We start from the raw sequence: 22,081 nt of genomic DNA on the forward strand, positions 1-22,081 counted from the left end.
AGCACTGGGCTAAGCACTTCGTGTGCCGTATCAGGCCTGGCTGAGAGGTGGGTATTACTGTCCCTGTTTTACAGATGAACTTGAGATTCAGAGAGGTCAAGTCATTTGCCTGAGGACACCCAGCCCAAGTCTATCCTTAACACCGGCTCTAATAAACTTCAGGTTGCTAGGCGCTGGGGGGTGTGAGGGCGAGGTGCTGGGCCCTCCCACTCTACCCGTCCTGTGTGCCGAGTTCTTCATTAACTGGACCCTGTGTCCACAGTATGTGGTCCAGCCTGAATGAGTGGCTGTGGCAGGAGAGGTTCTGGCTACCACCCAACAACTCGTGGGCTGTACTGGAGGACCGCGATGGCCTGGTCTACGCCCACCCCCAGGACATGCTGATGGCCCTGCCCCTGGCTCTGGCCCTGGTGGCCGTGCGCTTCACCTTCGAGAGGTGAGTGTCCGCTGTGCCCTGGCAGGTTGACCCCGTCATTGCTCGTGTGTGCACAGCACCCGCCCTGTGCTCTCCCATCTGTGTGATTTCATCCTCATGTGTCCCCGGACGGAGCCTGGCTTTGAGTCAGAGTGCTTTTTTGGGCTCCATCCTGCCCCCAGCTGCCGCCACCCCCACTCCGATGGTCTCTGATGCCTGGAATGCTGGCTGCAGCTCAGGTCTGGGTGTGCCAGCATCCTCAGAAAACAAGTGGGGGCCCTGGAGGGGATGTGCCTGCTTTGCTGACCTAGGATGGGTCTGCAGAGGCCAGTGAGTAAGCGAAGAAACTCCTGCCCACTCCCTCCTCCCTCTGTCCTATGTGGGCACCTCTCCCCCATCCCCACCTCCTGCCCTCTCCCTTACCACCTTTTTCTCCTGCTCCCCTTTCTAGCCAAAGGAAGGGGCATAGGCACTCCAGCCCCCGCTTTAGGGACCCCCTCCTCTCACCCCAGCCTCCTGCAGCCTGGCACCCGGCCCCCGAGTATATGCCGCCTGCCCAGGTTCCCAGCGCCCTCCTGGTTGTCAGACCCCGTGGATTTTTAGTCATTTCTCATGTGACCCAAACGCTGCCCCAAACTGGAGTTCTTCCTCCTTCTCTGGCTGTCCATCTCCTGGGTCCCTTCCCTCTGACCTAGGTGGTCCCACCCTTTTCTACCTGACTAATGCTGCGGCCACAGCTCCCAGACCTGCCTTGCCCCCATGGCCTACCCCCACCGGGCCTGCCCCCCCCTTCCCCTGGCTTCCCCCTCCATGCCTGAGGGCCCCTGCCCTCCCCTTCCTCCACATCTCACATGTCATTTCAGGTCCCCCACCTTCTTTGCGACCCCCTGGCCTTTGCACTCACTCCCCTGCAGTCCCTTCAAGGCTGGGTTCCAGGGAAGCCTGCCCTGCCCCTCTCCCCACAAAGCCCTTAACCCCCTCTGGCCCTCACTTCGGGTCCTTCCCTCTGTCCCACTCTTTGACCACAGGGACATGCGAGCGTTCTACACTTTGCTTTACCTCTCCCACTCACGAGGAGCTTCCTAGGGTCTGGGCTCCCAGGACACAGGCTGGACATGGGGAACCCAGGGCATGTCCACTGACACTGTATTTACCAGACACTCTTTGGGTTCTTCCTCTGTGCCACCCATTGCTCTAAGCAGTTTGTGTGTCTTAACTCAGCCCTCACCCAGTGAGGTGGTACTGTTATTATCCCCATTTTACAGAAGAGGAAATGGAGGCACAGAGAGGTCAAATGACCTGCCTGAGGTCACACAGCAGGTAGGTCAGCGAGGATCGAGGCTTTGCCTGAGGGATTCTGGGAGGCCCAATTCAGCCAGGCCTTGAAGGCTGGGTCTATTTTCCCACCTATTTAGCCAGTGGCTCCAGCTGAGGTGGCAGTGTTAACTCCTCCCAAAGGCATCCCTTGCCTTTCTAAAGGGCAGTGGGGTTGGAAGTAGCTTTTCTGGGGTCAGACAAAGGCAGAGGTTTTCCCTGTTAAGGGAAAATGAATCCTGGGTTTGCCATTCACTTGCTGTGTCACCTTGAGCATGTTTCTGGCCTCTCTGAGCCTCAGTTTGCCCATCAGGACAATGGGGACAATAATAGCGTTAAGTGAGCCAGCACACGAGGTGGACTTGGACACATGCTTGGCAGATCCTAAGTGTTCAGTAAATGGCAGTCATGTCCCATCCCCACCCCCACCTGCCCCCCAACACAATTGAGTCTGGAATAATTTCCTTGCTGGGCTGCTCTGAGCCTCAGTTTCCCCCAGTGAAAGGTGATATTAGGATGGTGGACATGCAATTCGGTCCCGACCCCTGGTCTTGGGGGCCCCCTTGTGGGCAATGTGGTAATTGACTCACCAGGGTCCCGGCTCCTCCAAGTGTGCACAAGGGAGCGGGGGATGCTGGGAGGAGGGAGGCCTGAGAAGGAGCAGACCTGCTTCTGCCCATGCGGGGGCCCCCAGCCTGGTAGGGGGGGCAGATCAGGACCCAGGCCATCATGAGACAGGCATCGAGGGGACTCTCATCCCTGGTTTGGGATGGAGTGAAGGTGCCTGGGTACCACCAAAGTTGTTGTTCATCCCCATCCTGAAGACCAATCCAGCTTCCTCTCTTAGGTTGGGCGCAATGCAACAGGCAGGCTACCGCCTCCAGGGTCCTAAAATGCGGCCCAGTGAGCCCCCGTTTCCCCACCTGGACTGACAAGCTGTGTCTCCCCTACACCCAGATTCATTGGCCTGCCCCTGAGCCGGTGGCTGGGTGTGCGGAACCAGACCAGGAGGCCGGTGAAGCCCAATGCCACGCTGGAGAAACACTTCCTTATGGAAGGGCAGAGACCCACAGAGGTGAGATCCCCGACCCCCTCCTCCCTCCCCATTGCCCTGCTTGGGTCCCCTGGGGGAGGTTCTAGAGGGGGTGCAAGAAAACCTCTGTGGGAGGCTGTCCCCACCCCCAGCCCCTTGAATCCCAGTTCCCATCAGCCTGTCTGTGAGCAGGGCTGGGTTTTTATAAGGCCTCTTTTTGGAGGGACCCCCCACCCTGTGAAACCCCGTACTCCCCCATCTCCAAAGGTAGAGCACCCCACAGGCGAGGTCTGGGGCCATAGGGGAGGGGGGGGAGCAGAGCTGGGGCCCGCCTGTCCTGGGACAGGGGCAGGAGGCCACCTCTGTGACCCTGGCCCCCATCACTCCCTCCCCAGCCCCAGATGAGCCTCCTGGCGACCCAGTGTGGGCTCACACTGCGACAGACCCAACACTGGTTCCGGAGACGCCGGAACCAGGACCGGCCCTGCCTGACCAAGAAGTTCTGTGAGGCCAGGTAAGCCCAGGGTGGGGCCGGGAAGGGGGAGTCTGGGGGTGCGGCGGGGGTCTGGTCCTTTGGCAGCTGCCTCAGGGGCTTCCTCCCCGCCTGCAGCTGGAGGTTCGCCTTCTATCTGTGCTCCTTCATCGGTGGAATCTCGGTTCTTTACCACGTGAGTGTACCTGACAGCTCACCTGCCCTATCCCTCAAGCACCTACTATGTGCTGGGCCTGGATTGGATTGGGGAGGGGTGTGTGGGGTTCGGGCAGAGGGGGAAACATGTGCCAAGGCACAGAGAGGGAGGGTGGAGGGAATGAGGCCAGGTCGTGGTGAATGTTCACTCGATAGGTGCCTATTGAGAGGACCTACTGTGTGTCAGGGCTGGGGATTCTGAATCAGCCCCTGGTCTACAGTGAGAGCAGAGTTGTAACCAGGCAGGAAACAGCCGGCCTGAGTGATAGCAGCACGTCAAGGGCCAGGGAGTCCTGAGGAGGCCCCAGGCCTGGGGTTGGGGGGTTGGGGGGGCTGGGTTCTAACCTTTGGACAACTTCAGACTCCCGTGTCCCTGCAGGAATCGTGGCTGTGGACGCCGGTAATGTGCTGGGACAGTTACCCACAGCAGGTGAGTGGGAGGGGTGGTGTTTGGAGGCTAGTGGGAGGATCAGGGCAGTCAGAGTTCCTGTGGCCACAGGCAAGAGCGCCAAAGCTGGACATCACACCATCATTCCCCCCACCCCGAATCCCACTCTATTTTCTGGCTCCCTTGTGGAACTGAGAGGGGCCAGGAGTCAGGACACGCTGGGAGCAGGAGCTGCCACAAAACCACTGCCCTTGATTACCTCTAAGGATGGGGAGCTCATGCCTTCCTCACTCATTGGGATTCATGTGTCATGGGTTTGAGCAAATGGGGAGGGCCCTACCCCACGCCCCGCGTCCCATGGGAATCTCCACTCCCCACAGCTAATCTTGCACTCCCTGCCACAGCCCCTGAAGCCGGCCCTGTACCACTGGTATCTCCTGGAGCTGAGTTTCTACGTCTCTCTGCTGATCACGCTGCCCTTCGACACCAAGCGCAAGGTGAGGCCAGGCCAAGAGTCTGGCCTGGGGCGGTCGTGACCCAGTTCCAGGAGGAGAGGGGTGGCCTCACCCCACACCCCGAGACCCTTGGTGTCTCAGGCAGGAGGCGGAGGCTCCACATGCCAAGCAACCCCCTGGGAGGGCCTGCTCCCAGCCGTGCGGGGTGGGACCCCTCCAGCCCCCCAGCCTCATCCCGGCTATGACCCTCCGTCTCCCGCAGGACTTCAAGGAGCAGGTGGCACATCACTTTGTGACCATCACCCTGATCGTCTTCTCCTACAGCACGAATCTGCTGCGCATCGGCTCTCTGGTGCTGCTATTGCACGACTCCTCCGACTACCTGCTGGAGGTGCGCCTGGCGCAGCCCGACCCCTCCCAGCCCCCCGCCCTCCCACGTGCCCCTGGTGTTGAGGCCCACCCCCTGTCAGTCTTCCTGGGAGGTGAGGCCCCACCCCCGTCATCCGCAGACCATGCACTTTCTACCTTTCTAGGCAGTTCCTAGAGATAAGACCCCGCCCCAACTCCCCTGGCCCAGCCCCCTTTTCCCTGGGAGAAGGCCCCGCCCTTTCTCGGCCCCGCCCTTCCCGCGTGCTGCTGCCGCCGCCCCACCCCCAGGTCCATTTCTCTCTGCTCTCCCCCCCAGGCCTGTAAGTTGTTCAACTACACGCACTGGCGGCGCGTGTGCGACGCTCTCTTCATTATCTTCTCGTTGGTCTTCTTCTACACTCGCCTCGTGCTCTTCCCCACCCAGTGAGTCAGCCCTCCCGCCGGGGGTTGGGGAGGTGGGGGGCGGCGGTGCGTCGGAGAGCCCTGGTTCCCCAATCCAGATAGCTGGGGTTGTTGGCTGGGAGGTTTCCAGGAGGAGGCAAGGACGGTGTTCCCGGCACAGGGCGCAGCATATGCAAAGGCCCAGAGGTAGGAGAAACAGAAAACTGGGCTTAGTCATCATCCCCTGCCGTGTGCAGAGGGAACAACGTGAAGGTCCCTGCTCACCTGGAGCTGACACTGGCAGATGGGGAAATACAATAAGGCAAACAAGTAGAGTATAGAATATGTGAGGCAGTGATCGTGCTAAAGAGAAAAAAAGTTGGGAAGGTCACAGAACTGTGTGGATAGCTGGAAATAGGGTGGTCAGAGAAGGCCTCACTGACAGCGTTCATATAGAGACTGGAGGGAGGTGAGGGAGAAAACTACTGATCACAGGAGAAGAGCACGTGCAAAGGCCCTGAGGCAGGACCGTGCCCAGCATGTTGGAGGAACAGAGAGGAGGCCCGTGTGTCAGGAGCAGAGTGAGCAAGAGGGAGAGAGGAAGGAGGGGGAGGGCAGAGAGCTGACGGGACAGAGTATGCAAGGTCTTATAGGCCTTGGGGAGAAGTTGGGCTTTTATCCCAAGCCAGGTGGGAGCCCTGGAGGGTTCTGAGCAGAAGATGGGTGGGACCTGACTCGAGTACTCACAGGCTCGCTCTGGTGGCTGCCGGGGGAATAGCTGGTAAGAGGTTGGAGCAGGAGCTGGGGGACCAGGGCGGAGGCGACAGCACTGGTCCGGGTGGGCAATGTTGGGGCTCGACCAATGCAGATGAGAGAAGTGGGTGGACTCGGGGATGACTCGAGGGTCATGAGATGGGAACGGGCTCAGAGTTGCTGCTTGCGGATCAGGAGCTTAGCTCTGGCTGTGCTGGGTTTGAGGGGCCTGCAACACGCCCCTCAGGCACCACCACCAAAGAGTGGAGGAAGCAGTCGACACCAGCCTGGGGTTCTGGGAGAGACGTCAGTGTCCCGTGTTTGCAGTTACGAGACTGGACAGGTTCACCAAAGACCAGGTGTGGACAGAGAGGCCCAGTCCTGGGGCCCCCTGATGTTTGCAGGTCGGGGGAGCCTGCAGAGGAGATGGAGAGGGAGAAGCCATGAAGCGGGGACATGGGAGTGTGGGTCCCTGAAGGCACGTGAGGAAAGAACATCAGGAGGAGGGAGGGCCAGCTGGGTGCCTGCTGTCTGATCAAGGCAGGACACTGATGACCCTACAGCTGATCTGGGTGAAGGTGGTAGTGGGAGGGAAGGGGGATGGATCTGAGAAGGTGTGAAAGGACCACCCAGGAGAGCTGCTGGGACACTAAGCACCCCCTTGGGGTTCACAGTCACGACCGGCCAGTCGTCCAGCTTGTTCATTGTTTGAATTTAACATAACCAGGTGAGGGGGTGTGGGTACTTAAATGCCTAGCTGAAGGGCACAGGTATCATTCTTTGGGAGTGGGTAATGGGGAGCCATAGAAGGTTCTGGAGCAGGGAAGGTCACAAAAGTTAGAGATTCCTAGGACTGGGGGCAACAGTAGCCGGTGAACCCCTGCCTCTCTCCCTCCTGCCCACCCTCCGTAGGATCCTCTATACCACATACTACGAGTCCATTGCCAACTCGGGCCCCTTCTTCGGCTACTACTTCTTCAACGTGCTTCTGATGACGCTACAGCTGCTGCACGTGTTCTGGTCTTGCCTCATCCTTCGCATGATCTACAGCTTCTTAAAGAAAGGCCAGGTAGGCGGTCCAGTGGTTAAGGCTCCGCCTTGTCAATGCAGGGGGTGTGGGTTCGATCCCTGGTCGGGGAACTAAGATCCCACATGCCGTGCACGTGGCCAAAAACTTTTTATAAATAAATATTAAATAAATAAATACATATAAAATAATTTTTTAAAAAGAAAGAAAGAAAAAGAAAGGCCAGGTAGGGCCGGGCAAGGGTTGGCTAGCTTGTGCCTCCCTGGAGCCCCTGCCCTGCCCCACGCCTCCTCCCTCCTCCCTGTTCCCCAGATGGAGAAGGATGTTCGCAGCGACGTGGACGAGTCAGACTCCAGTGATGGGGAGGCAGCCCCGGAGTACCCGCAGCTGAAGAACAGGGCAGCTCGCCGGCCCGGAGCAGCCCCCACTGATGGCCCTCGGAGCCGGGCAGCCAGGCGGATGGCCAACGGGCACACGCCAGCCACGTAGCCGGCCGAGGACTGACCACAAGGGGCTGCCCCAGCGCCCGGCAGCTCGGATTCGTGGGGCGGCTGGACTGGGGGCCCTTGGGCCGATTCTGTGGAGACAGGGAGGGCCCCACCCCAGGGGCTGATGATCTGTCTCCAGCCCCTCCCTTCTGCCCACCCTCCCTCCTTCCCTCAGGCACATGGACGGAGCTGCGGCCGGGGGAGAGAGGGGTGCAGGCAGCCTGGCAACTGTGAAGAGCCCCAGGCTGAAAGGGGGTCCAATAAAACTTGACCGGAGCCAACTTCTCTGCCTGAGAGCTTGTGTCCCTGTCATAGCTCCTCATCTATCCCCAGAGGCCCCAAGGCAACCAGGACTTACATACCTCACCAATGGGTCACTCACTGCCACCCCAAGACACGTGCCCACCCCCAGGGGACCCGGACAGCGAGCAGTGCATGGGGACCCCCTTGGGTGAGTCCCCAACTCCCAGCCAGAGCCTCAGCCAAGCTACATCCTTCCACCCCCGGGCAGCCCTTGGTCAGCTACTCACAGACCTTGCGTACAGATGAGCAGGTGCTGGGCTCAGACAGGTGGAGTCCTTTGCCCGAAGTCACACAGGTCCAAGCAGAAGGGCGAAGGGGAGACTCCCACCTGTTCCTGCAGCCCCTGCTCAAGCCTGGCAGATCCCCGTCCTCAAGGTCCCCAGGACCTCCCTGGAGACTGTGAAATAGGACTTCGTGGGAGGGCAGCTTCCTGCAGGCTTCCCAAGGGTTCACCCGGGTGAGTTCACTGTTTCCTCAGGAGCTCTGCAGGAGGGTGCCCCACACACACCCCCCCCCCAGAGATCACTGCCACAAGGTCCCGTGCAGGGCCAGAATGTGCTGCCTTCAGGGGAACACCAGAGACAGGAGTCAGAGAAGAGAGAGAAAGGGTGGGGGGATGGATCTCACCTTCTGTGCTTCTCAACAAAGAGGAGAGGATGGGAGTGGGGAGAGATGGCAGAGAGGAGAAAGGTCCTTGCTGTGTCTCCACTGAGAAACAAGGATGGAGAGAGAGGAAGGTGTTACATATGACCCAGCAATCCCCTTCCTGGGCATATATCTGGACAAAACTCTAATTCGAAAAGACACATGCACCCCTATGTTCATAGCAGCACTATTCACAACAGCCAAGACGTGGAAACAACCTAAATGTCCATCAACAGATGAATGGATAAAGATGTGGTACATATATACAATGGAATACTACTCAGCCATAAAAAAGAAGGAAAAATACCATTTGCAGCCACGTGGATGGACCTAGAGGTTATCATACGAAGTGAAGTAACTAAGAAAAAGACAAATATCATACAATATCACTTACATGTGGAATCTAAAAACAAGGATAGAAATGAACTTATCTACAAAACAGTAAGAGACCACAGACATAGAAAAACAAACCTATCGTTACCAAAGGTGGGGGGAGGGCTAAATTAGGAGTTTGGGATTGGCAGATGCAAGCTATTATATATAGAATGGGTAAACAACAAGGTCCGACTGTATAGCACAGGGAACTATATTCAATATCCTGTGATACACCATAATGGAAAAGAATATGAAAAAGAATGTATATGTATGTATAACTGAATCACTTTGCTGTACAACAGAAATTAACACGACATTGTAAATCAACTCTACTTCAATAAAATAAAAATGTTTTAAAAAGAGGCAGGTGTTAGAATCACTGGAAAGAGGGACTGGAAAGATGAGAGAGGGAACAATGAGAAGAGCTAAGACGTCATGGGAAGTAGGAAACAAACAGGAAAAGAGAAGGGACAGTGGGGGAGGTGGAAGAAAAGGCGGCATTGGAGAGACACCGGAGATGAGAAGGGAGAGAGCAGACTAGGAGCTTGGAGGATGTGATGTCAGAAGATGGTGAGACCTGGAGGGAAGAAAGGGAGAGAAGAGAAGAGAGAGAAACGGGAAAAGAGAAGAGGAAAAGAATACCGAGGTGTGAAGGGGTTCTCAGACAGAAATGTGAAAGAGGAAATGTGAAGAGAGGGAGAAGTAGATCCTAGGAGGAGGAGCGACGGATGAAAAGATGAGCAGGTGGTCCACAGGAGAGAGATGCAAATGGCTTGGAAGCAGATAAAAAGATGCTCAGCCTCGCTCTGTCTGAGCGAAGTGCGAATTAAACCTACAATGAAATGCCAATTCTCCCTGGCTATCCCCGGCAAAAATAGAGTGACAGCATCCTCTGTCGGTGAGATTTGCGGGGAAAACGCCTCTGTCCTGGAACACGCCCCTCCCACCCACCCCCCCTTTCCTCTTTATCCCTAAAAATACGTCTAGATCTTCCTAGTACACCTACAACTCAGTAGAAGGACAACCGACCTAAAAATAAAATAGGAGCAAAAACCACAATGGACACTTACAGAAGAGAAGATACTTATGGCCAATAAACGTATCAAGACATACTCAAATCTCAGTAATAATCAGGAAAATGCAAAGCAAGACGGTGAGATACCATTTTAAACCCATTCAACTGGCAAAAATAAACTGGCCAGGGAATTCCCTGAAGGTCCACTGGTTAGGACTCCACGCTTCCACTGCAGGGGGCACGGGTTTGATCACTGGTCGAGGAACCCCGCATGCCACATGGCATGGCCAAAAACTAATAATAATAATAATTTTTTAAAAATAATAAATTGGCCAAAGCAAGTGTCGGAGAAGATGGAAATCAATAACCTCACATATATTACTGGGGAGGGGGGGTGTAAATTGGTACAATCATTTTGGAAAACCACTCACCATCATGTCAAATTGTTGACCGTTCTATGAAGTTCAAAAGCAACTCAAACAAGATGATGTATTGTTTAGGCATACACATCTATCTAGAAGAATTATTTCTTTAATGAATAGAAAACATAAACACAAAATTCAGAACTTATCAAAGTTACCTTTGATTTGGGGAGGGGGATGGCACTCAGGTAAATATAAATTACTGTCACTGTTCTAACTTTTGAGGTTGTGAGGTATAGTGACAGATACTCATTTTATTATTAATAAATACAGCTTAAAAGGGATATGCAAAAATACATGCAGCAGAATGGGAGACACTATTTGCAAACCATATATCTGAAAAGGGTCTAGCACTCAGAATATATAAACACAACTCAACGACAACAAAAAATTTTAAAGATGGGCGAAGGACTTCAATTGACATTCCTCCAAAGAAGGCATACAAACAGCCAATAAGCACATGAAAAGGTGTCTTAAGGAAATCTAAATCAAAACCACAAGATACCACTTCACACCCATAACCATAAATATAGCAAAAAATAAAATAATCACTGTTGGTGAGGTTGTGGAAAAATTAGAACAATTCTTGTATGTTGTTGGTTGGAATGTAAAATGGTTAATTACTGTGGAACATCGTTTCGTAGTTCATCTGAAAGTTAAACAGATTTATCATCTGACCTAGCAATTCTACTCCTAGGTATATACCCAAAGGCTTGAAAACAGGGACCCAAATACTTGTATATGAATGTTCATAGCAGCACTATTCACAATAGCCCAAAGATCAAAACAACCCAAATGTCCATCGATAGGTGAATGGATAAACGAAATGTGATATATCCCAAAACGGAGTATTATTCAACCATAAAAGGAAATACTGATACACGCTACAACGTGGATGAACCTCAGGAACATTATGCTAAGTGAAAGCAGACAGACAAAAGGTCACACATTTTATGACTGCTTTTATATGAAATGTCCAGAATACCTAAACCTATAAAATAGTACAAAAAGAATTTGAAAAGGAATAGGTATATGTATTGAATATATGTATAACTGAATCACTTTGTTGTACCCCCTGAAACTAACACAACACTGTAAATCAAATATACTCCAATATAAGTAAAACATTTTTTAAAGAAATAAAAACAGAGGGGCTTCTCTGCTGGCGCAGTGGTTAAGAATCCGCCTGCCAATGCAGGGGACACGGGTTTGAGCCCTGGTCCAGGAAGATCCCACATGCCACGGAGCAACTCAGCCCGTGCGCCACAACTACTGAGCCTGTGCTCTAGAGCCTGCAAGCCACAACTAATGAGCCCACGTGCCACAACTACTGAAGCCCACCTGCCTAGAGCCCATGCTCTGCAACAAGAGAAGCCACCTCAATGAGAAGCCCGTGCACCGCAGTGGAGAGTAGCCCCTGCTCACCACAACTAGACAAAGCCCACGCGCAGCAATGAAGACCCAACGCAGCCAAAAACAAACAAACAAATAAATAAATAAATAAATTTATTTAAAAAAAAATCTAACAAAACAAAACAAACACACAAACAAAAACTACAGCTAGCATCATACTTGTTGATGAGAAACTCAAAGTTTTCCCACTAAGATGAGGAACAAGGCAAGCATGTCCCCTCTGCCTTTCAACATCATACTGGAAGTTTCAGGTAATGCAATAAGACAAGAAAAGGAAATAGAAGGGATACAGATTAAGAAGAAAGAAATTAAGCTGTCTTTGCTCATAGATGATATGATCATCTATGTAGAAAATTGAAAAGAATCAACAACAACAAAAAAACCCTCCTGGAACTGATAAGCCATTATAGCAACATTGCAGGATACCAGGATAATATTCAAAAGTCAATCACTTTCCTATGTACCAGCAATTCAAAAGTGGAATTTGAAATTAAAAACATAATGTGGGGGCTTCCCTGGTGCCGCAGTGGTTGAGAATCTGCCTGCCAATGCAGGGGACACGGGTCCGAGCCCTGGTACGGGAAGATCCCACATGCCGCGGAGCAACTAGGCCCGTGAGCCACAACTACTGAGCCTGCGCGTCTGGAGCCTGTGCTCCGCAACAAGAGAGGCTGCGATAGTGAGAGGCCCGTGCACCGCGATGAAGAGTGGTCCCCGCTTGCCGCAACTAGAGAAAGCCCTCGCACAGAAACGAAGACCCAACACAGCCATAAATAAATAAATAAATAAATAAATTTAAAAGAAGAACAGTTATAAAAATGAATCAATTACAGGATTAAAAAGTAGAGGAAAAATAAGAATTTTATCTTCCAGGATGGAAGATAGCTAAGGAGTATCTCTCTCAAAGCAGAGTAAAGAGAGAACTTCTCTCTCAAAGCAGCATAAAGAAGAAATTCTCTTCTTCTTCTTTAAACCACATGGAATATAGATCCCTACAGACCAACATCTGTCTAAAAGTAGTAAAAAGAATTAAGAAACTGAAATAGAAAGGATTATTTGAAAGAAAGGAAGGAAGGAAGGCTGGAACATTCCCAAAACTGAAGAAATTCATGAGCCCCCAGATTGAAAGAGCCCACTGTGAGCCAAACGAAGTGAATTCCTTAAAAATTCCACACTGAAACTTACTGAAATGAAGTTCCAAGCCATTAAGGATAAAGAACAAAACCCCAAATCCACCAGAGGAAAAAGACAGCTTTTCTACAGGAGATGAGCAGTTGGAGAGCACAATTTTTAATCAGTACAACAGATGCCTGACAATAGAAGTGAATCCTCAGAGCCCACAGGATAAATATCTCAGAACTGAAAATTCCATACCCAGCTAAACTACCACGTTAGAATAAGTGTGCAATACTGACATTTTCAGACAAACAAGATCTCTCATGTTCTCCCCTTAAAAAGTCTTCATACTCTTTAAGCCCTCTCCACTGTCCAGTACCCAGGCATCAGCTCCCAGAGCTCTGGGTTGGACATATAGGCTCTGTGCAACTTTATCTGTTTTTGTTTAATTGTTTTTACCTTTTATTTTGAAATAATTTCAGACACAGAAAAGTTGTGATGATAATATAAAAAAAGTCCTGGTGGGGAGGGGTGGGTGGGATGAACTGGGAGATTGTGATTGACATATACACACTAATATGTATAAAATAGATAACTAATGAGAACCTGCTGTATAGCACAGGGAACTCTACTTCACTTCGCTGTACAGTAGAAACTAACACAACATTGTAAAACAACTATACCCCAATTAAAAAAAGAAAAAGTCCCACATACTCTTCATTCAAATTTCTCTAAGGTTAACATCTCACCACATCTCCATCATCCCCATCATCTCCACTATCTCCATCTCCATCATTTCCATCTCTATCATCTCCATCTCTATCATCTCCATCTCCATCATCATCATCTCCATCTCCTCCATCATCTCCTCCTCTTCCTCCTCCTCCTGCTCTCCTGCTCCTCCCGTCCCATTCATATATATACAGATGCACACACACTTTTTTCTGAGAGAGTAACTTATAGACATGATGCTCCTTTACCCCTAAACAGTGTGTGTTTCCTGAAAAAAAGGACATTTCCTTACATAACTACAGTAGAGTTACCAAAGAAGGAAAGTTAGCACTGTTACAATACTATTATCCAATCTGCAGGCCATCAGATTTTTCCATCGTCCCACTCATATGCTGTATAGGATGCAACCCAGGGTCACATGGTGCATTTAGTTATAATTTGTCTCATCAATTGTCTCTTCAGTTTCATTTAATCTGGAACAATTCCTCAGGCTCCACGTCTTGTGTGACTTTGCATCCTGATCAACAGAAGTCAACCCTCTTCGGACACACACTCTTGTCACATCCTAGGTGAATACGCAATGTCCCACACAGGGGACTCGATCTGGCCACCTGTGTCCCAGGAGAGGTTTTGGCTCATCAATGGAGGCCAGGGCTGTGTGGAGCCTGCTGGGTGGAGCTGAGGTCTCTGAGAGCCTCCAATGGAACCTCAAAGCCCTCAGACCACTAAGAGGAACCCAGGTACATCCAAGGGGAAACTGAAGCACGGAAGTAGTGTTGCAGCTACAGGAACAGAGGGGAAGGACCAGCCTGGACTCCCCTAGGACAAGCTGGTGAACAGGGATCCAGGGCTTCTCACAGATCCAGACAGTCCTGTGTCCCCTCACAAGGAATATTCCTTCTCGTGCTGCCCCCTGCCTCCAGCCAGTTCTCCTTCCTGTGCCAGTGGGCTCCCCCTTCCTCTAAGACATGCAGACACCCTCAGCACCTTCAGCCTCGCCCACCTCGACCAAGGCGGTGAGCACCTCTGCTTCCTGAAACATGATGGTGATATTCCAGCCACCCTCCCAGAGGGAAACAAGGTTAGGGCATCTGGTCTTTGCTCTGTTCACCCACCTCTGATACAGCACTCCTGGATCTTGCCTGACCTGAAGGTGTCCTGTCCATCTAGTGCCAGGTGCTCTTAGACCACTAGTCCCTCAGTCTGACATAGGAATTTTAGTAATTTCCATTCACTGAGGCCCACGCTGGTTACATCCTGCAAGTGCTCATGTTTGTTCCCCAGCGTGTGTCTTCATATGTTTTTCTCCACATTCTCGTGACTTAGGCATGCTGTCCTGTGTGTCCTCATGTGTCCTGCGGGCTCATGCATACTATCACGTGTGTGTTTGTGTGCTTTCTCTATAGAGGATATGTTTTATTCTATATAGAAAGTTTGTGCGCATCTTTATTGGGGGCCTATATGGAGGGCCCACGAGCCTTCTCCAAGGTGCTGAAAGTTCACCATTCTAGACCCATATCCACTCAGTCTCCCAACTGAGGCAAGGTTACTCCTCCAGGAAGCCTTCTCAGATTGCCCCCACCTCCTCTTCAACTGTGGGATGCAACATCCATTGCCTTTGTCTTCAAGCCCCCAGCCCTTCCCCACCAGCTGGCCCTGCAAAACCTGGCCTCACCTGTGCAGACCCTAGATTCACAATCCAGGACTGAGAGACCATCAGCCTGGCCAGGACCTACTGAGCAGACAACAGGCACCCAGCCAGGCAGTCCCACGGAGGGAGGCTGCGCTCAGCAAGAGAGGTGACCTGGCACCAGATCAGGAAGTTCACAATAGAATTTTTTTTTTTTTTTTTTTTTTGGCCAGTTCGTGCGGCATGTGCGATCTTAGTTCTCCAACCAGGGATCGAACCAGTGGCCCCTGCACTGAGAGCGCAGGGTCTTAACACTGGACTGCCAGGGAAGTCCTAGGAAGTGCACAGTAGAGAAAACCCAATGACACAAGAAAATAAGGAAGTAACACAGATTAAAGAAATCAACAAAACAGAGGGTAAAGGAACAAAAATGGCAAGAATAAAACCAAACTCTGGCTCCTTGGGAACATTAATAAGATAAACCCCTGAAGAGAATGAGCAAGGAGGAAGTGAGGAATGAGTTTTAAAAATATATATGGGAAGGTTAAGAATAACTGTACATCAAAAAGACAAGAGATAACAAGTGTTGGTGAGGATGTAGAGAAAAGGGAACCGTAGTTGGTGGGAATGTAAATTGGTGCAGCTACTATGGAAAATGGTACAGAGGTTCCCCCCAAAATTAAAAATATGACTACCATATGATCCAGCAATTCCACTTCTGGGTTTTTATCTGAAGGAAACAAAATCACTATCTTGAAAAGATATATGCACCCCTCATGTTCACAGCAGCATTATTTACGATAGCCAAGATATGGAAACAATCTAAATGTCCACTGACAGACGAATGGATAAAGAAGACGTGGTATAGGGGACTTCCCTGGTGGCGCAGTGGTTAAGACTCTGCACTCCCAATGCAGAGGGCCCGGGTTAGATCCCTGGTCAGAGAACTAGATCCCACATGTATGCCACAACTAAGAGTTTGCATGCCACAACTAAGGAGCCCATGTGCCGCAACTAAGGAGCCCGCAAGCCACAACTAAGGATCCTGCCTGCTGCAACTAAGACCCAGAGCAACCAAATAAATTAATTAATTAAAAAAAAGAAGAAGATGTGGTATATATACAAGGGAATATTACTCAGCCATAAAAAGGAAATCCTGCCATTTACAACAACATGGATGGACCTTAAGGGCATTATGCTAAGTGAGATAAGTCAGACAGAGAAAGACAAATACTGTATGATCTCACTTACATGTGGAATCTAAAAAAAACCAAACTCATAGATAGAAAGAACAGATTGGTGGGTGCCAGAGGCAGGGCAGGGCATGGGGCAGGCAAAATGGGTGAAGGCGATTTTAAAAAACTATATGAACTATATAGGCTGATAAATTTGAAAATCAAGATGAAATGAATTCATTTGTGGGGAAATATAAAATGCAAAAATTGTACCAAGAAGAACCAGAAAACTTGACTAGACCCATAAATGTTAATGAGCTGGAAATAATGGGGGAAAAACTCCCTCTCCCTAACACACAAAACCTAGAGGATTTTACAATCAAGTTTTATCGCCATTACAAGTAGCGGATAATTCCCATCTTATTGAGATTGATACCAAGAATTAAAAAAAAAAAAGGTCGGGGGGTAGGGCAGAATACCCAATTTCTCTTAAGAGGATGATATAGGCTACAAACCAAAACCAGATAGGGCTACAACATGGATGAACCTCGAAAACATTATGCTAAGTGAAAGAAGCCAGACATAAAAGGTTACACGTTGTATGATTCTGTTTATATGAAATATCCAGAATAGGTAAATCTACAGAGACAGAAAGCAGATTGGTGGTTACCAGGCAGAGGGGGAGGAGGAGGAATGGGAGCATATGTTTGAGTACCGGGTTTCCTTTTGGGACGATGGAAATGTTTTGGAACTGGACAGAGGTGGTGGTTGTGAGTACACAACATTGTGAGTGCACTAAATGCCCCTGAATTGTTCGCTTTCAAAAGGTTAATTTTGTTGATGTGAATTTCACCTAAGTGAAAACAAAAACAGATAAGAATATGGAACAAGGTAGGAAAATTCTGACCAATTTTCAATGATGACCATAGAAGCAAAAATCCTAGATAAAATACTGCTACCCACAAGACATGGAGGCAACCTAAATGTCCATCAACAGATGAATGGATAAGGAACATGTGGTACATATATGCAATGGAATATTACTCAGCCATAAAAAAGAATGAAATAATGCCGTTTGCAGCAACATGGATGGACGTAGGGATTATCACACTAAGTGAGGTAAGTCAGACAAAGACAAATATCATACGATTTCACGTATGTGTGGAATCTAAAAAAATGATACAGGACTTCTCTGGTGGTCCAATGGTTAAGACCCCATGCTTCCACTGCAGGGGACACAGGTTTGATCCCTGGTCATGGGAAGCTCCACATGCCAACCAAAAATAAAAAGATACCAATAAATTTATTTATAAAACAGAAATAGACTCACAGACATAGAAAACAAACTTATGGTTAAGAAGGGGAAATATATATATACATATGAATCACTTTGCTGTACAGCAAGTGTGAAGCTAACACAACTGTAAATCAATTTACATGTGAAACTAACACATTGTAAATCAATGTTATACTTCAATAAAAATTTAAAAAAAAAATACTCCTACTCAAATCTCGCAGTGTTGGGAGAAAATTACATCATGACCAAGGACAATTTGGCCAGAAGAGCATAGATGCATCAGCCTCAGAAAACCAGGGTAACTGATCTCTGTCAGCAGATGGACTTGCTTCTGACATAGGCGCTTGTTTTTGCCGCAGCATCATATGTGTGTTCTAGGAACTCAGACCTGAGAGCACTAGGGCTCATGCAGGCACAGGGCTGGGACAACCCGCTCAACCTCCTTGCAATCCTGGAAGCAGAGCATTAACAAAAGCAGAAAGGAGCTTAAGAAAAACACTAGCAGGGTTTAAAAGTTACATTTTTAACTGTTACATTTCTAATAAGCATCAAGAAATACAGAAATTCGCCTTTTTAAAAAATTCAGAAATTCTGACACGTGCTACAACATGGATGAACCCTGAGGACATTATGCTGAATGAAAGAAGCCAGTCACAAAAGGACAAATACTGTATGACTCCATTTATGTGAGGTCCCCAGAGTAGTCAAATCCATAGAGACAGAACATAGAATGAGGGATGCCAGGGGCTGGGGGAGGGAGATGGGGAGTTAGAGCTTAATTGGGACAGAGTTTCAGTTTTGCAAGATGAAAGGAGTTCGGAAGATGGTTGATGGTGATGGTTGCACGAGATTAATCTACTTAATACCACTGAACTGTGCACTTACAAATGGTCAAAATGGTAAATTTTGTGTTATATATATTTTACAGTTAAAAACATATAAAGGAGAAGGTTGCTTAATGGAAAAGTGAGGAAGGGTCGAGGCAAAAGCGAATGCATAAAGGCTGGGAAGAAGAGCAAAATAAGCCAAAATAAGCACGTGGTCAAAAGGAAACCCTTGGGACTTCCCCAGTGGCGCAGTGGTCAAGAATCCGCCTGCCAGTGCAGGGCACAAGTGTTCGAGCCCTGGTCCAGGAAGATCCCACATACTGCGGAGCAACTAAGCCTGTGCGCCACAACTACTGAGCCTGCGCTCTAGATCCTGGGAGCCACAACTAGTGAGCCCACATACCACAACTACTGAAGCCCGCGCCTAGAGCCCATGCTCCGCAACAAGAGAAGCCACCGCAACGAGAAGCCCGCGCACCGCAACGAAGAGTAGCCCCTGCTCGCCGCAACTAGAGAAAGCCCGCGCGCAGCAACAAAGACCCAACTAAAAATAAATAAATAAATACATAAATTTATTTTTATTTAAATAGTTAAAAAAAAAAAAAGGAAACCCATGGCTGGATCAGCATCAAGTGCAGGGAGACAGCGCCACCTACTGGTGGCTTCCCGTGTTCGTCAAGGGGCTGAAAAAACATGCTTAGAATCCGCTGCTATTTCCTCCTTATACTGACATCATTCCCGTTTACCAACAATTTTGTCAGAACAGACAGTATCACTGAGACAATAGAAACCAGCAGGAGAAAACAAACTTCCAAAGCCACCACCCCCTACCAACCTGCAGACCTGCATCAGATCCACGCGCCTGCCCAGCTCTCCTTCCTGCTGCTGTGAGTAAACAATTTGCCCAGATCCCAGGCAAACCTAGGCCACCTCCACCAGCTCCCACCCTACCTGCCTATTTAAGGAGCCACCTCAACGGTCTTCCCTCTGAACTAGATTATACCCACAGACATACAAATATGCTGATTCATTTTCCACCTTTTTGTTTTGTTTTATTATTGAGATGAAATCGACATAACATAAATGTGGTTAAGAATCCACCTTCCAATGCAGGGGATGCAGCTTTGATCCCTGGTCGGGGAACTAAGATCCCACATGCCGTGGGGCAACTCAGCCCGCGTGCTCTCAAGCGCCACAACTAGAGAGCCCGTGTGCTGCAACTACTGAGCCCGCACGCCACAACTAGAGAGGAGGCCACACACTGCAAAGAAAGATCCCAGATGCCGCAACAAAGATCCCACATGCTGCAACTAAGACCTGACGCAGCCAAGCAAATAAATAAATAAATACCTTTAAAAAATAAAATAAAACTTCAGTGCATTTAGCACATTCATAAAGCTGTGCAACCACTGCCCATATCTAGTTCCAAAACATATTCATAGTGCAAATAAGCACATGAAAAAAGGCTCCACATATATCATTGGGGAACTGCAAATTAAAACAACCAGGAGAAAACAGTACACACCTATGAGAATAGCCAAAACCGAGAAAACTGATGACACCAATTGCTGGCGAGGATGTGGAGCAACAGGAACTCTCGTTCATTGCTGGTGGGAATGCAAAACAGTCCAGCCACTCTGGAAGGCAGTTTGGCGGCTTCTTACAAAACTAAACATACTCTCACCATATGATCCAGCAATAGCACTCCTTGGTCCTTACCCAAAGGGGTTGAAAACTTATGTCCACATGAAAACCTGCATATGGATGTTTATAGCAGCCTTATTCATAATTGCCAAAACTTGGAAGCAACCAAGATGTCCTTCAGCAGGTGAGTGGACAAACTGTGGTACATCCAAACGATGGAATGTTATTCACTGCTAAAAAGAAAAGAGCTATCAAGCCATGAAAAGACATGGAGGAACCTTAAATGCACATGAGTAAGCGAAAGAAGCCAATCTGGGACTTCCCTCGTGGTACAGTGGTTAAGAGTCCGTGGTCCCAATGAAGGGGGCCCAGGTTCAATCCCTGCTCGGTGAACTAGATCCCGCATGCTGCACCTAAGAGTCCGCATGCCGCAACTAAGAAGTCTGTAGCCGAAACAAACAAACAAACAAAAATAAATAAATAAAATAAAAAATAAATATTAAAAAAAAAAGAAAGAAGCCAATCTGCAAAGACTCCATACTGCATGATTCCATCGCTATGACATTCTGGAAAAAACAAACATATGGAGAGGGTAACAAGATCAGTGGTTTCCAGGGATCAGAGGGGAGGGAGGGATGAAGAGGCAGAGCATAGAGGATTTTTAGGGCAGTGAAAACGCTCTGTGTGATACTATAATGGTAGATACATGTCATTATACATTTGACCAAACCCATAGAATGTACAACACCAAGAGTGGACTTGAAGGTAAACTATGGACTTCGGGTGATGATGACATCATTGTAGGTTCATCAATTTTAACGAAGGTACCACTCTGGTGGGGGATGTTATATTTATAATGAGGGAGGCTATGCATGTATGGGGGAAGGGAATATAGGGGAAGTCTTTGTACCTTCCTCTTCATTTTTCTGTGAACCTAAAACTGATCCAAAATATAAAGTTTTTTCTTTTTAGTTTTTTTCATCACCACTTACTCATTAAGCTGTTGCTTCCCATTTGCCTGCTCCCCCAGCCCCTGGCAACCATTGATCTACTTTCTGTCTCTATGGATTTATCTATTCTGGACATTTCACACACTAAAGGGACCCATACGCTCTGACTTTCTGTGTCTGGCTTCTTTCACTTGGCATATGTATTCAAGGCTCAACTACGTTGTAGTGTGTGTCAGAAATTCCTTCGTTCTTATGACTGGATAATATTCCATTGTCTGTTTGGACCACATTTTGTGTATCCACTCATCCATGGATGGACACGTGGGCTGGTCCTATGTTTTGGGTAGTGTGAATAACACTGCTATGAACATGCATGTACAAGTATTTGTCTGAATACCTGCTTTCAGTTCTTTCGGGTACATTCCTAGGAGTGGAATTCTGGGCCATATGGTAATTCTGTGTTTAACTTTTGAGGAAGTGCCAAACTCTTTTCCACAGCGGCTGCATCATTTTACATTCCCACCAGCAATGTACGAGGGTTCCAATTTCGCTGCACCCTCACCATCATTTATTTTCTGTTTTTTTTTTTTCTCTCTCTCTCTCTCTCTAATTATAGCCATTCTCATGGGCATCTTCCACTTTAAAGGGAAAAAAGACTCTCTGAGCACCGTCCCCCTCTGGCCTCTGCCCTAAGTCTCTGCCTCCGCCCAACCCAACCCCTCCCCAAGCAAAACTGTAGAAAAAGTCATCCATACACCCTTTCTCCTTCCCATTTTATCTTCAACCGGTGGAACTGTTTTTGCTGTCGTCACCAATGACCTCCACGTTATTAAGCCCCACGGTCTCCCTCTACGTCCGGTTTTACCTAACGCATCGCAGCCTGTGACGGGATGGCGGACTTTTGCTTGATTCACTCTGTTCTGAACTCTCCTGGTTTCTTTTGCCGCCTCTATGATCGCTCCTTCTTTCCTGATTCTTCCTCACCCCCCAGAAACCTCTAGATATCAGCGACACTCCCTCCTCCTTTCCAAACCACGGCCACCCACTGGGACAACTCCGAAATTCATCTCTCCAACCCAGACAGTAGGGCCAGGCGCCTTCCCGATCTCTCCACGTGGGGGCCTCGCAGGTCCAAACTTAGCTCCCAGGGGTCCCCCCCCCCCAACCCTCGCCCAGCCCCCACCGTCCTCCCCATCACGGTTGGCTCCATCCTTCCGCAGCTCAGC

General features: G+C 49.2%; 3 protein-coding genes and 1 long non-coding RNA gene across 18 annotated transcripts in view; 2 read left to right on the plus strand and 2 right to left on the minus strand.

The window, feature by feature from the left end:
- The window catches only part of CERS4 (ceramide synthase 4), a 32,517-nt gene extending 24,925 nt beyond the window's left edge, over positions 1-7,592 (plus strand). For 2 of the 4 annotated variants that reach the window (XM_082456807.1, XM_082456808.1), the window contains 11 exons: positions 75-162; positions 263-436; positions 2,687-2,804; positions 3,158-3,276; positions 3,373-3,430; positions 3,830-3,880; positions 4,243-4,335; positions 4,556-4,684; positions 4,979-5,085; positions 6,709-6,865; positions 7,136-7,592. In XM_082456807.1, the coding sequence (XP_082312933.1) occupies positions 264-436; positions 2,687-2,804; positions 3,158-3,276; positions 3,373-3,430; positions 3,830-3,880; positions 4,243-4,335; positions 4,556-4,684; positions 4,979-5,085; positions 6,709-6,865; positions 7,136-7,312 (1,182 nt within the window). In that variant the 5' untranslated portion in view covers positions 75-162; position 263 and the 3' untranslated portion in view covers positions 7,313-7,592. The remainder of the gene's footprint in view (positions 1-74; positions 163-262; positions 437-2,686; positions 2,805-3,157; positions 3,277-3,372; positions 3,431-3,829; positions 3,881-4,242; positions 4,336-4,555; positions 4,685-4,978; positions 5,086-6,708; positions 6,866-7,135) is intronic. The other 2 variants (XM_082456809.1, XM_082456810.1) reach the window with 1 other exon arrangement.
- Positions 1-22,081, minus strand: part of CD320 (CD320 molecule) — a 38,057-nt gene that overhangs the window by 2,287 nt on the left and 13,689 nt on the right. The gene's annotated exons all lie outside the window — the stretch shown is intronic.
- The window catches only part of HNRNPM (heterogeneous nuclear ribonucleoprotein M), a 177,614-nt gene continuing 156,223 nt past the window's right edge, over positions 691-22,081 (plus strand). For all 12 annotated transcript variants that reach the window (XM_082456793.1, XM_082456799.1, XM_082456800.1 and 9 more), the window contains exon 1: positions 691-709. The gene's annotated coding sequence lies outside the window, so the exon portion shown is untranslated. The remainder of the gene's footprint in view (positions 710-22,081) is intronic.
- Positions 16,735-22,041, minus strand: LOC309658375. The gene is made up of 2 exons (XR_014262211.1): positions 21,721-22,041; positions 16,735-17,885 (listed from the first exon to the last, which is right to left on the minus strand). It is a non-coding gene; the product is annotated as an uncharacterized lncRNA (long non-coding RNA).

This window comes from Balaenoptera physalus, assembly GCF_965194825.1.
Source record: "Balaenoptera physalus genome assembly, chromosome: 3".
Taxonomy (NCBI): Eukaryota; Metazoa; Chordata; class Mammalia; order Artiodactyla; family Balaenopteridae; genus Balaenoptera; species Balaenoptera physalus.